The following is a 16,632-nucleotide window of genomic DNA, read 5'->3' as shown; positions in this document are numbered from 1 at the left end:
CTCTCAGGAAAAAAAAAAAATTAAAAAAAAAACTCCAGGCAAGACCTAAAGTAAAAGTCACATTCCAGAATAATAGCACCAAGCCACATGGAAAGTGCATATGATTTTTGGAAGGGGGAGGAAGTAGAAGAAATAGCGAGGTCGAGACTGGTGTAGAATCTGCCAGCTGGAGAAAAAGGGGGAGGAGGAGGCAACATAGCAAGAGGAAGATAGATATAAGCTAACGTACTTGTTAATTGAAATGGTTAAAAAAGATTTTTTAATTATAATTCTTAAAATATTATTAATCTCTACACTACAATATATGGTGGTAAATTAAGAGACAATAGCAAAACTAAAAGAGTTGTTGGAATTGATAAACTGTAAATAAAAGGTAATTACTTGGGATTAGTTTGAGGAGCTTGCTGTTGACTTGATTGTTGATGATGTTGTAATTGTGGTGGTGGTGGAAGTGGAGGTTGTTGATTCATTTGTTGCTGATGTTGAGATGTCTGTTGTGGTTGCTGCTGTTGGTTCATTTGCAAATGCTGCTGCTGCTGCTGCTGTTGTGGCGGTGGTGGTGGTGGTTGTTGTTGTGGTGGTGTTTGATGTTGGTGTTGTTGTTTTGGTGTTTGATGTTGGTGTTGTTGTGGTGGTGTTTGATGTTGGTGTTGTTGTTGTGGTGGTGGTGGTGGTTGTTGTTGTTGTTGTTGTTGTTGTTGAGAAAGTTGTTGTGGCTGTTGGCTAATTGACGGTATCTGTGGCTGTTTTTGTATCTGTTGTTGTTGGACCATCTGTTTTTGATGGTGTTGTGGATGCCCAGAAGTTTGATTATTAGATACAGGACTCGGCATTCTCATTCCAGATGAAGACACCATTGCTTGCTGAGGTGCAGAATTGTTAGAATTTGGCAATGGCTGTGGCTGAGAAGGTGACGGGGCAGGAAATCTATTAGAACTAGGAGATGAGCTGACAACATGTTGAGTGGACTGTGGTATGGGTAGTCGAGGGCGGGGAGGACTGGGACTCGGCCCATGGAATCGGCTGTTGCCTGCCATTCCATGTTGGTCATTAAAGTTTGTAACAGAAGTTGGGTGGCGAGACCCAGGCATATGAGGAATAGGAGTCCTGGGGGGAAGTTTATGTCTCACAGGAGCTGCTCCAGCAAAACGAGGATGCCTTGGGGGCTGATTGTTACCGAAAGGTGTTGACTGTTGAGATAAAAATGGACCACTTTGCTGCAGCTGTGGCCTTTTCCTTGCCATGATCTCAGCATCTAAACTTCTCTGCATTTGCAAAACTGCCTGCCTAGCACGGAGAGCATCAGTAGGTGGGCTATTTGAAAATGGAACTGCTCTGAACTGACCCTGAGGTATTGACATTCTGCTGGGTGTATGAGATTGTACAGGTGAATAACGAGGAGGGCTTTGGCCAGTGGCTCTCACTGGGGGTCGCATTCCAGGAATAACAGTAGCAACTTGATATCCTGCATTTCCTGAAATGGGAAGTGGAGCTCCTAACTGTTGGTTACCCTGAAGGTGGGATTGATGACTGCTGAATGATGTCTGATTGATGGGTGCCAATGTCTGTTGAGGGATTTGACTAGGGTTAATTGTGGTAGTTGCTCTTGTTGTTGCCTGTTGACCTGTGAGCATTGGTTGTGGTGCTCGTGGAGGAACACTGTACTGTGTACTTGGGGCTGCCAAGGGTGCTTGTCCTTGCCTTTGTATAGAAATGTCCTGTGAGGAAATGGCAGGTCGAATTGGGATGTTAGGTTTTGGAACTTCAGTTCTAGGGGCTGTTTGCTGCATGGTAGGAGATGTGAAAGATGCAGGCTGGTAAGACGTCTGTGGGGGAGGATGACTGCCTGTAACAAATCAAAATTTAAAATATTAACAAAAATATAACAATAGATAATACAACACCATAAATGTATTAACAATTATGCATGTAATAAAGACATAATAAAATACCCATAAGGATAGAAACAGAAGTGTAATATTTATATCTGAACTACTGAATAAAATTATGACTTCTTCATTTTAAAACAAACAAAAGTTTTTTTTTAGTTTATTCAATTTTTTTTTTTCTTTTTGGTTTTGTTCTCTTTTCAAGAGTTCGACAATGCTTGGTAATTGGCAGTGAACACATCCCACATCATGATATACAGCTAATGACCTAATGTTCCCCTACTCTAAGGGGAGTTCCACCAATCGCAGATGTATATAAGCCTGTGCCAAAACCAGGTGTCATCATAGTTACGGGCATCAGATCTTATGTTTTTTAATTCATTTATTCCAATACCAGGCCAAGTACATTTTGCTTTTGATAAATGGATTTTTAAAATTATATTTATATTGTTGTATAAAATATAAGAGATAAACTAATGAGTGCACAACTAACGACAACTATTCACAATGAAATGTATTACGAGAAGATCAAACAAAGAAGAATGTATTATGAGAAGATCAAACAGGGAAAGATAAGTGTTCTTCATTCACTTATTTCAATTTATCTGTTTTGGCAATATTATCACAACTGATGAAAGAATTGTAAAGATTGTGAACCAGATTAAAAAGATAGAAAAAAAAATCAGTCATTTGTGAGAAAATTGTGACATGCGGGGTCCAGTTTCCGGCACAGACTTGTATCTGACTGCCCTTCTTCTGGCAAAGAATCTTAGCTAGGGTCTGGGGCAAAACAAAATATCAAATTAACCGATAAGGTTTAAAGAAGGGGGAATTTGATGTGGGGATAGTGCCTGATTGTGTTTAGGGGGGAGGGGAACATAAGACAACACTAAACCTTTACAGTAGTAAGACCCCCTACTGGTGATATTTAACTTTACAGCAGTAAGACCCCCTACTGGTGATATTTACCTAACAGCCACAATGTGTTCCCAATAGGAGTTGGGTATGATTTACAATAAATAGATTATAAAAGATTAAATCAATAAAAGATAATGGATATTATTTCAAAATCAGTGACACAAAACACTTACCTATTTGTTCTTGGGGCAAAGCTTGATATGGGTTATTTGAAACCTGTGATGGCCTGTTCTGAAGTGATTGTTGCTGTTGTTGGTGATGGTGGTGGCTCTGCTGCTGATTTTGTTGTTGTTGTTGAGGATGGTGCTGCTGAGGCTGCTGTTGTAATTGTTGATTTTGCAGTTGGTGGTGGTGCTGCTGCTGCTGTGGTTGCTGATGTAGCTGTTGCGGCTGTGACTGTGGGAGCTGCTGATGTTGCTGGTGAAGTTGCTGTTGTGGCGGCTGCTGTCTTTGTTGCTGGTTGACTGGATTGATATTCCTTGGCATAATCATAGAGGAGGATGAAATCATTTTCTCCTCTTCATCATCCTCGTCCTCCTCATCTTCATCAATGTCATCATCGAAAAAATTTCCTTCCTCATCAAAATCATGCCGAATATAATTAACCTTGTACTCTTCTATCTCTTCGTCAGTCACACCCTTTTCAAGGAGGAGCTTGCGAATATTCTCATGTCTAGCCTCATTTTCACAGTGGACGAGTTCCTCCAAAAGCATTTGTTCCCTTTATGAAGAAAAAGATAATGTAACAGCTTCTTAATTATAGTGCCACTTTCAAATTCTAAAATTAAAAGCATTTTTCTAAGCCTGGCTTGGTTCATGGATCAAACAAATATGAACGAAGTAATACATTACTAACAACAACAACAACAACAGTTCATTCCCAATTTAATTATAGCAACAAGAGGGTGAAATAATTGTGATCATCACAAATTGCAGGTAACCAAATTACCTCATTGCTTTATGAAGTAAAACAAAAGTGACTACTTGCACGTGTCTTTCACACGGAAGTAATTTGAAGCTATCCTAGGCATGGCTTCATCACCAGACAACTAAAATCATATAAATCACCACCTATCCAAAATGGGGAGGAGTGACAGTGAAAAAATCCTCTTACATTTTTCCTTAGATTTTGATCGATTTTTAAAAAGTTATTTCTACAGAAACAATACAATGTATATGATATGTCAAGGGAGGATGAAATCATATGTCACTTTTAAGAAATAGAAAAAAAAATAAAAATAAAAAAAGAAATCAGCAGTGGAAATGACTGACATAATTGGAGAAGAAAAATAATATTTAAACCTATAAGCTGTTATTTATTAATCAAGTATCTTTCTACTGGCTCATAATTTATTTTTTTTAACCGATTAATTTTAAAAGGCTTTACAAGGCAGAAATTTGTATAATAATTCTTGAACTAAATTTCTACACGAAAATCTAAAAATTGTAACATTATGACACATGGTGCTGTAATGAAATATCTGATATGACATAAAATTTACTAAATCACGCTTATAGTCAAATAATGATGATTGTTGTTTTTGTTTTTATGTGTCTTACGGCGCTTGCAACATATTAAGGTCATATCAGCGCCAGTAAAAAGGAAGAAAATGGGATAGTAAAAAGTTATAGAATTACAATTAAGGTACCTAAGAAAAGGTAAGGCGAAGGGGAATTGGTTCAAATAGGAAACAGATGTAGATTCCAAGAGCACACTATCAAAGTACTTAGTTTGAGATCGCCTAAAAATCTCATCCAGACACAAGCACGGGTCCCCACTAAGAAGAATACACTCAAATGTATACAAATCATATATAATTTGTAAACAAAAGATAATACGGTGCATAACGGAGAGATGATTTACAAGGAAAAAAATATCATCTCCCAAAACTAACTATACATTTGCTCTCTGCCAGGGCCAGGGCAAAACCAAGTAATCTCATTCCAAGACAAAGACAGAAAGCAAGTTGGAAAAAATAATGATGAGAAATATAGGGTATGGAGAAGTGCCAGAAGATGACCCCCAAGACTTTATTCTGTTTTCATCGGGCACTTCTCCATACCCTATATTTCTTATAATTATCGATACAAGTGCCCGCTCCACAATTTTTCTGAATATAGACACATAACAGCTTAAATCTAGTGGTGGTAGAGATATGATACAGTAGTGGCTGTAAAAGTGATGGCAGAGATAATGATGGTGTGGCAGTGAATGTAATGGCAGTGGTGGAGATGATGATGTGGTTATTGAAGTGGTGGTGGTTGTTGTATTGGTGGTAGGAATGATGCGATGGTTGTTGCAGTGGTGATGAGAGGGATGATTTGACAGTAGAAAGGGTGATGTTGGTGTAGCAGCAGTATTGATGATGTAGTTAGTGGTGATAGGGATCATATTGCAGTGGTTGTTGCAGTAATGATATGATGGTTGTTGTAGTGGTGGTAGGGATGGTGTGGTGGCTGCTGTAGTGGTGGTCGTAGGGATGATGATGTAGTGATAGTGATTGTACTGGTAATGGTGATAGGGATGTAGAATCATTTACTAAAATAAAAATAATTCTTACTCATCTGATCCTTCACTATCATCGGAAGGATGGTCTTCAAGCCCTGGTGGAAAATTTTGGAGTCGCTGCTGTCGATTGAACATCCCTTCATTGGCGTCTTCAAATTCCTCTTCATCATCTAGATACATATCATCTTCTTCACCATCAAAGAAACCATCCTCATCAAATTGGTCCATCTCCATACCAGGCATGTTATGCCGTATTACAGGCTGTCCCAAAGGGCCACTTGGTCTGATACCTGAATTCTCAAACCTTACATTCCCTTGTTGGTTAACATTAGGGAACTGTGGAGGCCTTGCAAATGTATTAGGCTTTGGTTGAGACTGAATTCCTCTTCCAATATTAGGACCCTGTGGTCGAGCAGGTGGAGGTGCCATTCGGGGCCGCTGGCCTGCTGAGGGAGATTGTAAACGAGGACTATTTGTAACATTTTGAGGAGTTTGTGACATAGATCTGGCTGGAAACTGTTGATTTTGAGGTTGGCCAGAAAGATTTGGATTAGATCTTATTTGGTGAGGCTGAGGTTGAGGCGGTCTCAGAGGGGAATTTTGATTTTGAACAAATTGAGCATTCTGTTGCCTAATAGCGTTTTGGGGTTGCTGCTGTTGGATGTATGGATGTTGGATTCCTCTTTGTTGTGGATTATTTGGATTCTGAACAGGAGGCCTTGGTCTTATGGGTTGATTGACTTGTGGACTTCTAGCCCTCTGATTCACAGTATTAGGTCGAATAGCAGCTGATGGACGTTGAAGTGGACGAACAGAACGAATAGGCTGGCTAAAGTTTGAACTTTGAGGTGGCCGTGCGAAGGTTCTAACAGGTAACTTTGGAGGTGAACTTTGAGAACTAATGGGTGTGTGTTGCGGATGTCTTATATTAGGTGATGCCACAAAGCAATTGTTATTAAAGGATTGAGCAAGAGTGGATTGTGGCTGAGAATCAGGATTTGATAAATTTCTCTTTTCTTCTTTTATAAGAGGCTGATGAGACTGAGAGATAAAGGGACTCTGCTGATAGTTTGGTGATACAGATGTATGACTTTGTGGATTGGGCAATAGTTTCTTCTCAATCAAATTAGTGCTGTTAACAGTTGACTCAGGAGCTGACACATTGTATGCCTCTAACAGCTGACTGTCTGGGGACGGTTGAGGAGAAATCCCTGGACTCTGAGAGGATGTCGGCCACGAGTCAGTCTGGGTAAAAGTTTGGCATAAGAATTATAAGTAAAAAGAGTGTTAAGCATCACTAAATACTTTGCAATGTATCATTGGAAAAAGAGATCTACAGAGCCACAAGGCTAGACAAGGTAGACCTGTAAATGAGCTCTATAAAAATTGACTGAAACTCTTCGACAAACTGAAGAGTCAAGTTTGTTTTTTTTAATAAGGGCATCATTAGTGAGGAGAGTGATAAATACAATACATTAAAATAGTGGGTGTTATTACTTACTGGAAGTATGACTGCCATTGATTTGATGTAGAAGGAATGCTAAATAAGCATGTCATTCATATAAGTAAAGATGACTTCATCAAAGAAAGAATTCACAAATTTTGGAATTTTTCTGACATAGTCAGAAAAATAATCACCATTATCATCTTTAACTTCTTGTGGCATGACCAATTGAATTTATTCCTCACATCTTTATTGATGCTCGACAAGTCTGAATTGCGATCCACGAACAGCTCAGGCAATGTGAGAACATTAATTAAAATAATGTAGCAATGAGCAAACTTGATTTTCAATCAGTTAATGACAAGGAAAAAAAACAAATAAATATGACTTCTGGCCAATACACTGAATCATTAAGTAGGAGAAGTGAATTATCATCATAATGAAGAAACTTCGGCAGGCATAGTAGCCGTAGCGGAAAAATCCAAAGAATCGAAATGAACGGTAAATCGCCACAGTAAACCGCAAGCTCGCTTGAGAAAAACAATGTCAGAAAACGTCCTAATTTGCGCGGGAATTAATTACGCTACTTACCATTGTTCCTTATAATTAGGTACCCAATCAGTGAAGAAACGGTCAACCAGTTTGTTTACAACGCGAGGCAATCGAAATGTGCTTGTAGCAATCTATCCTAACTTTCAATTTGAAGGTGTCTACATAACGCACTTCCAGCTTTCGCATTTTACTTTTTCATTCTTTTAAAACCCCCCATGTTAATGTGGTCAATTTTGGCTAAGATGAAACAGTGAAATTTATCACTCGGCGGCTCAGTTAAAATTGGCTACCTTTGGGATCACGACAGGTTTGGAAAGTGAAACAATAATTTAACGAAGGCTATGTGAAAATACACTGGGATGTGTTCAGACACGCCAATTCTAAAAAGCATCGCTTAGCCTTGGCAATACATCCATCGTTAATATAAACGGCCCCCATGAGCTATGCGAAGCGCTGTGGAACACTCCTTTACGGTCATTCAACTACGTTTTGTGAATTCTTTCTTTCTTTCCTTTTTTTAAATATTTGAATTTGACAAATTGACTGATTTCAATTAATTGACTGAGAATTTACAGGTCTATACTATTCAGGTTACCCCAATCTCTGCAGCATCAAAAAGCTGCAGCATTTACTTGCCAGTTTTTACACTGGAAACCCATCTATCACCAGATCTAACTTGCATTATCACTGCTAAGAATACAGAGGAATGATAATAAAGAAATGTTTGACAATGTGGATTTGAACCAAATCCCTTAGCATGAGAGTAGATTGCTTTATTAAATGGATTACAAACACACACTCCTTTCTCTACACACACAGAATAATAAAAATCAAAACATAATAAACATTGTAAATGATGGACAGAAATCTCTAAAAAAAAATCATTAAATCTCAAACTGACAAGACTGATGATATTATACAACACTGATAAAGATTTTTTGGATGAATTTCATGAGAATAATGACAAACCTTTAAAAAAAATTTTTTTTTTTTTTTAAATATATATATATATATATATATATATATATATATATAATATATAATATATATATAATATATATATATATTATATATTGTCTGAAGCATACTCCTGTCCATATTGATGGTAAAATACTCACAACATCAGATGGATATAATGTAACAACACACAAAACTATATGTCACCTTAAAAGTTTATAGTCTGATTGATATAATTTAGTGAGATTTAATCATTAAAATGGCTGTCTAAAAACAATAACGGTTAGAGTTAGAATAACGCTAACAAAGTTTTTAGCAAACGTTACAAAGTATCAATATATCTCTAATACTAACCTGTACAGAACCATTCCATTCTTGATCAGCCGACATAGCTAGCTAAATGTGACATTAGACCTGAGAAATAGATAATACATGCACATTATTATCAGAACAAATTAAAGATATAATTTTACAAGCATTGACTTATTTTCTAACAACAAATGAATCTAAATAGTGCATAGCTGCCATCCTCCCATCATAGAAGAAAGTACAAACAGTTAAAAAAAGTTTACAATACTGTGCATAATCGTAATCAATGCAAAATTCAATGTAGTAATAATCACTCCAGACAAGTCATTCCAGTTTACGTCAATAATCACGACCTCAGCACACATCGACTGCAGCAGAAAATGAGCTCCAACAGAATATCTAATAATTGGTTTTAGTAAAAAGTCAAAACTCCAATGCCATAAATGAAGGATTTTTTATTATAAAGATAACTCACCAAAGATCTTAAAAAGACCTAAGCTTCTTTCAAATCACCAATCATACCCAACAGAAAAGTTGGTGCCGTTCTCATAGCAGACCTCCTCACATTATCTGTTCTCGTAGCAGACCTATTGCCTCGGCATTTCCTCTCTATGTTTATACAGGCTTGAGACTGTCCACGACCACATTAATAATGTTGGGTGTCCTAACAAGGACTTCAGCCAGATTAACATTTGGATTGGTGCTGCTGCAGTGCCGACTGTCTTTCCTTTCAGTGACAGGTTGCTGGAGCATACTTCTCAACACTTGTTGAACCAATCGACTACGACCTGGCGACTCTGTCTTGTGCAATCTACCACTTATTGAATAGGCATGTCCAATATGAACAAAAACACCAGCTCAAAAATGTCAGATGGTGATGATTTGGAGTTGGCTTTTCTATCTTTATCCTCAAAAAAAAATTTTTTTAATTGTTGCCTCGACATGCAGATACCGTAGCTAGCAATCTTTCTTCGGGCAACGAAACATACTACAAAAATCAGCTCCAGTCTTGTTTATTTTCCTGGTCAATTTCGTTGTTTCAACACACTTGTAACAAGGCTCACAAGTCTTGATATTTGTCAACAAGCCTTGATCCATCAAAAATGTTGTAGCAGCTTCCTCAGTCGAAATGACGGTGGTGTAGAAGTGTTTTGAATGCATCTTGATAGTTGATAGTTATTGTAAGTGAATAACATGCTGATAAACACGCTTAACATTTTTACCTCTAGTCCAAAATTTATTAGCCAAAACCTTCTTCATAATCTTTCCATATATGGTCGTTATGCAAACAATTGAAAAACCAATCTTAAAAGTGAAAGGTTAACATCTGATCATAATGCCGACATGTAATATGTATCTAGTAAAGGTTCAATCTTGAAAGTCGGTAAACATCACACAACTCAATGCATGATACATGAATTTGGAATACAAAATATTGCCACCACTTGTGATGATAGATAAGCGTGAGATTATAACAGTTAAAACAGATGCAAAGAGCACCTTCTGAAATGGTTCGAATGCTGGCTTCATGGGAGCAACTTGTTATTTTTTAAGAACAGCCTAGAGAAACCTGTTATGTGACATTTGGAGTGATTGGAGAATTTTTCTCAAACGACTGTTTGAAGATGTTAGTTTGATATTCCATAACTCATAGCGCCCAACTTTTCAAAGAGATAAAACGGGACACCCCAAGCCACAATACCATCATGACTCAAAACAGCTGTATGATTGATAAAATAATCCAGATTTTGAGCCTGTTCTCTACCTTGTTTTAATTTGGTAGTCAAAAAAAGCATAAATCATGGGACATACAAGGGTCATTTCCCTACACATTAACAATCCAATTTTTTCTCAAGATTGCCAAATCGGGACAGTCCCGAGTTTATCAGGACAGTTGGTCGCTATGCATTACATAGCTCTGAAGCTCAATCCAACACTTGCAAAAGACATTAACAGACTAGCATAGAGTGGCAACGGGAATGACATCTAAATGCCAGGCGACGGAAATCTTATCTTTACACTTATGAAACATTAGTGACATTCAGTATTTAGACATTCGTATCCAAAATCACATATGTGGTCAAATAAGTGATTGCAAAAGCTAGCAGAGCAATTGACTTCTTCAAACGCAAAGTTCATAAAGGAACATAAAGAGTGAAGTAGTCGCAGATAAAAAGTAAGACCAAACTTTGGCTATGTGCACAAATTAGCATTTTAAAAAGTTTTATACCCCTTGCAACATGTTTAGGTCATTTCAACACCAGTAAAAAGGTTAAAGTAAAAGATAATTTAGATTGCACCTGTGAAAATGCAAGTGAGAAGACAAAGGGGGCTGTTTCATATTGGAGACAGAAGTAGATTCCAAGTGCAATCAATGATCTTAGTTTGAGATCACTTAAAACTCCCATCCAGACGCAAACACAGGAATCCACTTCAATGCTTACCAAGAGTCCCTTTTAGGTGTAATGACAATAAGAGTTGTAATTGGCAATTTGTCCACACAAAACAAGAGGAAAATGTATCGGTCCAACGAGAGAGAGAGAGAGAGAGAGAGAGAGAGAGAGAGAGAGAGAGAGAGAGCGAGAGAGAGAGAGAGAAAGAGAGAGAGAGAGAGAGAGAGGGAGAGAAAGAGAGAAGAGAGGATAAAGAAAAAAGAGAGAGCGAGATATATATATATATATATATATATATATATATATATATATATATATATATATATATATATATATATTAATATGGTGGCGTTTTTTTACACCTCCGTTGGAGGTGTACAAAAACGCACCGTTTTTATGCACCTCCGTCGGCGGTGATGGTAAAGTTGTTGCTGCATACGTCCATGAGGTTTAAATAGTTTTAGATTGTAGTTTAGCACGCTGCTTAGTGATTACCGATGTACAATGATAATAAATTAAAGAATAATAACAATAATTTAAAAAATCAAAAGTATATAGAAACATGGCACGCAAATACTGATCTCAAATAAATAAATAATTTTAGAAAATTAAAATCGAAGATTTTTAAAAACATGATAAAAAGTTTTTTTAAAAAAAAAGAAAGAAAAAAAGCAAACAAAAACAAAGTAAATCAAATAAAAAAGTCAACATTGGGAATCGAACCCGGTACTTTCAAGGTTGGAGTCTGACAGCTTGTCCACTGCGCTACGGAGCCACCTGACTGTTCATCACATTTAATAAGGTCTTTCTAAAACATTACTTTACCTTCAATGCAACTTCTATTTTCTGGTTTTATATTTCGATTTTTTAAATTATTAATATTTTATATAAATTTATTAACAAAGACATCCTACAGATGTCACAATATAACTTTCGCCATGTCCAAATGAAAAAACACAATATCGCTAATGAAATTGGGTGGAATGCGCATGCGTGACGGAGGTGTATAAAAACGATCCGTTAAGATACACCGTCAACGGAGGTGCATAAAAACACTACGATTATATATATATAATATATATACGGAACATCTGACATCTGGCCTCAGTTGAATATCCAGTCCAGTGATTTGACAACCTCCCTCCCCTCCCGTACACCTTATCAATATTCAGATTGATTTGGATTTGATTAACTTTTTTTCTCAAACTTCTAATCCAGATTTTCGGCACACAACAATAGCAAAAATCAAATAGTCATATCTAGCAACTATCACAGTCACAGCACTGAATTTTAGATATTTTTTTCTTAATTCCTGTTTAATTTCGTTTACAAGAGAAAAAATTAAATGGGAGCCCCTTGTTTGAAACATCTCATCACAATCATGAAAATTCTCTGCTGTTCACTGAGACTGAGACGGTTCCAATGGAAATACTCCCCAACAAACGAAAAACGTTATTATGCAAGCCCATATATAATAGTGGTCAGATGCCAAGACTAGTAAAATTTATATTGTAAATATGAGATGTGCACTTTTGAGTTACATTCATTTACAATCATTCCATCCTTATTTATTTATTATTACTGGAAAATTAATTGTTATAAAAATCTTTAACTTTAGTTATGGCTATGACCATGGCTATGGTTGTTTGTTATGGCTTCCTTTTAATACTTGTGAAGTACGACGGGCAGGAACACCTCTCTAGGTTCATAAATATATGAAATGTTAATACAAATTTTCTGTCAAATAAATCGAAAACATCAAAAAGCAGTTGTTAAACAGTAACAGATGACATAAGTCAATTCTCATTCTTCTCGTCAAAGGCAAATTTCTAAATAGAAATTAAAGTGAAAATGGAAATGATAAGAATGTTATATCTTAGGCCTAAAGCATAAACAATAAACATTGAAGGATTCCGCCCTGGAGTCTACCTATATAAGATGGTATCGCTTGTTGCAATAATTCATAGAATCATTTTGTTTGATAAAGCAATGAACTCCTTGGTCACCATTCATCCGTTTTCCTCCATTTTAGTCTCGCCTACAGGGTTGCCAGATTATTTTTCAACAAAATGCCAGGGAAGACTCAAAAAATGCCAAAACACTCAAAAAAATGCCAAAGTCTGTTGACTCCCACCCCCAAAAGAAAACTACTCACTTTTGATAGACAATTTACTATCATATCCTGGTGGCTTGCGTGTTTTCTTTCTTTTTTTTTTCTTTTTTTGAATTATACTAAATTTCCTGTTGGGGTAATTTTTTACCTACTGACAACTAAGTGGAGTGCTAAACCACTACACCACGGTTGGATTTTAAGAATGAAAAAGAAATACATTAACATGAAAGGTAAATACGTAAACAGTTAAATAATTATTGACAATTAAGAAAACTTACTGTTTCGTGTTTCTTATGAAACTTAATTAAGAAAATGTGTCATTTGAAGTATAATATACAAGAAAAGAAAATGCCAAATGAAAATGCCAAATGCCAAATGATTTTTATAATGCCAAACGGTTTTCAAAAATGCCAGATTTTTGGAATCTGGCATTTAAAATGCCAAACTGGCAACCCTGCTCGCCTATCGAGTCTTCTCTGTTCACGAGATTTTATTCGTCGAGAAGGCAGAATTGCCAGGTGGCTATGCGAAATGCCTGAGAGCCAATTGCCAAGTCATAGAGCCAACATAATTAGATTTTATTAATTTTCATAACATTTAAATAAATTGAGAAATATATGATAGGCCTAATCAACGTAAGTAACATTGAAATGAGTGATTTTGCTTTTAAAGATATGCACATAAATCTGTTCAGCTTAAACGAAATGGTTAGGGGTGCAATTAAGTTTTGGTTTTGGTGCCAGAAAACATTACATGGGAGAGACAGTAACATCCTATTATAGGTATTAGAGGTCGATGCCCTTTGAAAATAAAGGTAATGGATGATGATGATGATGATGATGATGATGATGATGATGATGATGATGATGATGATGACGATGATGATGATGATGACCATGATGATGATGATGGTGGTGGTGGTGGTGGTCGTCGTCGTCGTCGAGGTGGTGGTTATTATTATAATTATTATTTGATATAGCACCAGCATCCACAAATACTGCTCAGAGGAGGTGCTTTACAATTGTTGTTGGGTTTGTTTTTTTAAGGTATCACACAAGTTCATCCATTCGACTACAAAACCACCACAACAGTCACACACATCTTGTTCCGAGTTCACATGGAATCACGATAAGCAGAATGAAAAACAATGGTTTTTAAATGCCGTTTGAAGACTGGTAGACTTTCACATTGTCGGTTTTTAGGTGGTAAAGAATTCCATACGATTGGAGCCGAAAATGCAAAACCATGCCCAGCAAACTTTGTTCTTGTGTATATGGTCCAAGTTGTCCTTGTAACTATACGAGCAGCTTTGTTTTGCATCAACTGCAATCGGTTCAGCGGTGTTTTTTGGTAGACCGTACAGCAGAAAGTTACAATAATCCAAGCAGCTGGTAACAAGGGCATGGATTAGTGTTTTACGTGTTTCGACATCAATAAAATTTCGTATTCTGTATATCATTTGGAAAGCGCTTTGAACCGTCTGGCAGCACTTTATTCTGTGTGCGCGCATGTCTATGTGAGTGTCAAAATAGAAACCAAGGTTTCGAACGACATTGGAATTTTAAATAACAGATTCGCCGAAGGACAGGTGGTAAATGAGTACCTCTATCCTTTCCTGTCTTTTTGAATACAATCAGCTCAATTTTTTCCTCGTTGAATTTAAGCTTGTTGTTTGTCATCCATGCTTTAACAAGTTGCGAATCCCTCTTATGTTTCTTCGGTGTTTTTTTTTTTTTTTTAATGAAATGGGAATGTTTAACTGGTATCATCGGCTTAGAGATGATGACTGAGACAGAAGTTCGCGATGATGTCGCTCAAGGGCTTTGTGTACATTGTGAAATATAAAGGCCAAGTACTGAACCCTATGGAACACCAAATTGCAGCTTTGTTGGTGGTGAAAAGGAATCATTTATGAGAACGCACTGTGACCTGTCTCATAGATAGCATGAAAACCATTCTAGAGCTTTATCTCCGATTCCAAAGAGCCTCTCTGAATTCAGTCTATTAATATTGCACGTGATCCACAGTGTCGAACGCGGCACTTAGGTCCAGCAGTAGTAGTAGTAGTATTGCATTATCGTTTTTGTCAAGTAGGTCAACTATATCATTGTGGACACGCAAAAGTGCTGTTTCTGTGCTGTGTGATTGCTTACAGGCGGATTGGAAAGGAAAAAAACAGTATGCAGATTGTTCAAAATTATGTAGTTGTTGAGACGTTTGAGGTATCCAGATGATGTATGGTGAAGGCAATTGTAAGCAAAACATGCGATTTTGTAAATCATTCTCTCTCTATTAATTATTTTAATGAAATGAAGGTTCGAGACTGGCCTGTAGTTTTTAAATTGATCGCTGTCTAAATTTTTCTTTTTCAAGAGTGATCCCTTCTTTCCATCATAACTTGCACATCCTTAGGTTGTTGCTTATCTAAAATTGTATGTAACTGTTGATAGAATTCCCATTTATTATCATAATCTGCTTCATTGCTTGGTGCGTAACATTGAATAATACTGAGTCTAATGTCTGGTTTATTTGTTGAAAAAAGCGACTAGTTCCCATCCAATGAGGGAGCGTCTCTCTTCAGGTATCATCATCAGTGCTACTCCTTCTGTGTCGTGTGCATCCTCTTCAATATGCCCGGAGTACAATCCTACTCTCCAAACGCCTTGTTCCCCCAGCATGATTCCATCGTATTTCTGACAATCCAAGTGTATCAAGATTTTGTATTCTTTCATATCTTCTGCTATTTGAGCTGCTCTTCCGGCTTCATACATAATTCTGATATTTCAAGCTGCTATCTTGGAGAGAGAGAGAGAGAGAGAGAGAGAGAGAGAGAGAGAGAGAGAGAGAGAGAGAGAGAGAGAGAGAGAGAGAGGTCAGTTTTGTAGATTCCTTTCGGTTTTCGCTACACGACGTCATAAGCTCCGATATGGAAGCCTCATTCCTTCCCTGGCCATAAAGGTAGGCTACTGTTTATTCGTCGATGCTTTTGGGTATGAGTTCATCGTAGAGGGCCGGTGGCCCGTTGATGGTCTTTGGATTGGTCTCCACCAACTTGTGGAGGTCGAAAGTCGAAAGGCTGGCTTCAATGGGAAATCGGTACTGTATTTTAGATCCTGCAGGAAACTGTCAATTTGGCTTTTAAAGTTGTTTACGCTTGGCGATATAACAATTTTTTTAGGCAGGCTTTTCCACGTCTCAACAATTCGCTGACTAAAGATTTTTTTTTCGGATGTTTAAACGGCAATTTTGTTTGGCAAGTTTATAACAGTGGCCTCTTGTTCTTTTGTCCTTGTTAAATGTGAGGTAATCTTCTACGTTTACTTTGTAGAGACCGTTGGTCAATTTATACGTTTCAATTAGATCTCTTAGTCTTCTGCACATGAGGCTAGGGAGGTCTAATGCTCTGAGTCTATCTTCGTAGCTGAGGTTTGAAATTTCGGGAACAAGTTTTGTGGCTCGACGTTGGACATTTTCAATTAGTAAAGCAGCTGATTTATTGATGGAGGGGGGGGGGGGGGGGGATAAACAGTTTCCATATTCCTAGTGTG

The 16,632-nt window shown here is 37.2% G+C and overlaps 1 protein-coding gene across 4 annotated transcripts in view; it reads right to left on the bottom strand.

Moving 5' to 3' along the window:
• Positions 1 to 13,568, bottom strand: part of LOC144968023 (uncharacterized) — a 42,618-nt gene extending 29,050 nt beyond the window's left edge. For 3 of the 4 annotated variants that reach the window (XM_078905970.1, XM_078905971.1, XM_078905972.1), the window contains exons 1-6: positions 13,547 to 13,562; positions 12,901 to 13,009; positions 8,624 to 8,683; positions 5,369 to 6,561; positions 2,981 to 3,528; positions 382 to 1,846 (exon numbers count right to left, since the gene is read on the bottom strand). In XM_078905970.1, coding sequence (XP_078762096.1) covers positions 382 to 1,846; positions 2,981 to 3,528; positions 5,369 to 6,561; positions 8,624 to 8,659 — 3,242 coding nt within the window. In that variant the 5' untranslated portion in view covers positions 8,660 to 8,683; positions 12,901 to 13,009; positions 13,547 to 13,562. Of the gene's footprint in view, positions 1 to 381; positions 1,847 to 2,980; positions 3,529 to 5,368; positions 6,562 to 8,623; positions 8,684 to 12,900; positions 13,010 to 13,546 lie in introns of all 4 variants that reach the window. The other variant, XM_078905973.1, reaches the window with a different exon arrangement.
• Between the last annotated feature and the right edge of the window lie 3,064 nt (positions 13,569 to 16,632).

The sequence above is a fragment of the Berghia stephanieae genome, chromosome 3 (assembly GCF_034508935.2).
Source record: "Berghia stephanieae isolate SIO BIC M18660-M18661 chromosome 3, UCSD_Bste_1.3, whole genome shotgun sequence".
In the NCBI taxonomy this organism is placed as follows: domain Eukaryota; kingdom Metazoa; phylum Mollusca; class Gastropoda; order Nudibranchia; family Aeolidiidae; genus Berghia; species Berghia stephanieae.
Note: the sequence above shows the minus strand (reverse complement) of the source record. Positions and strands in the feature narration are given on the sequence as shown.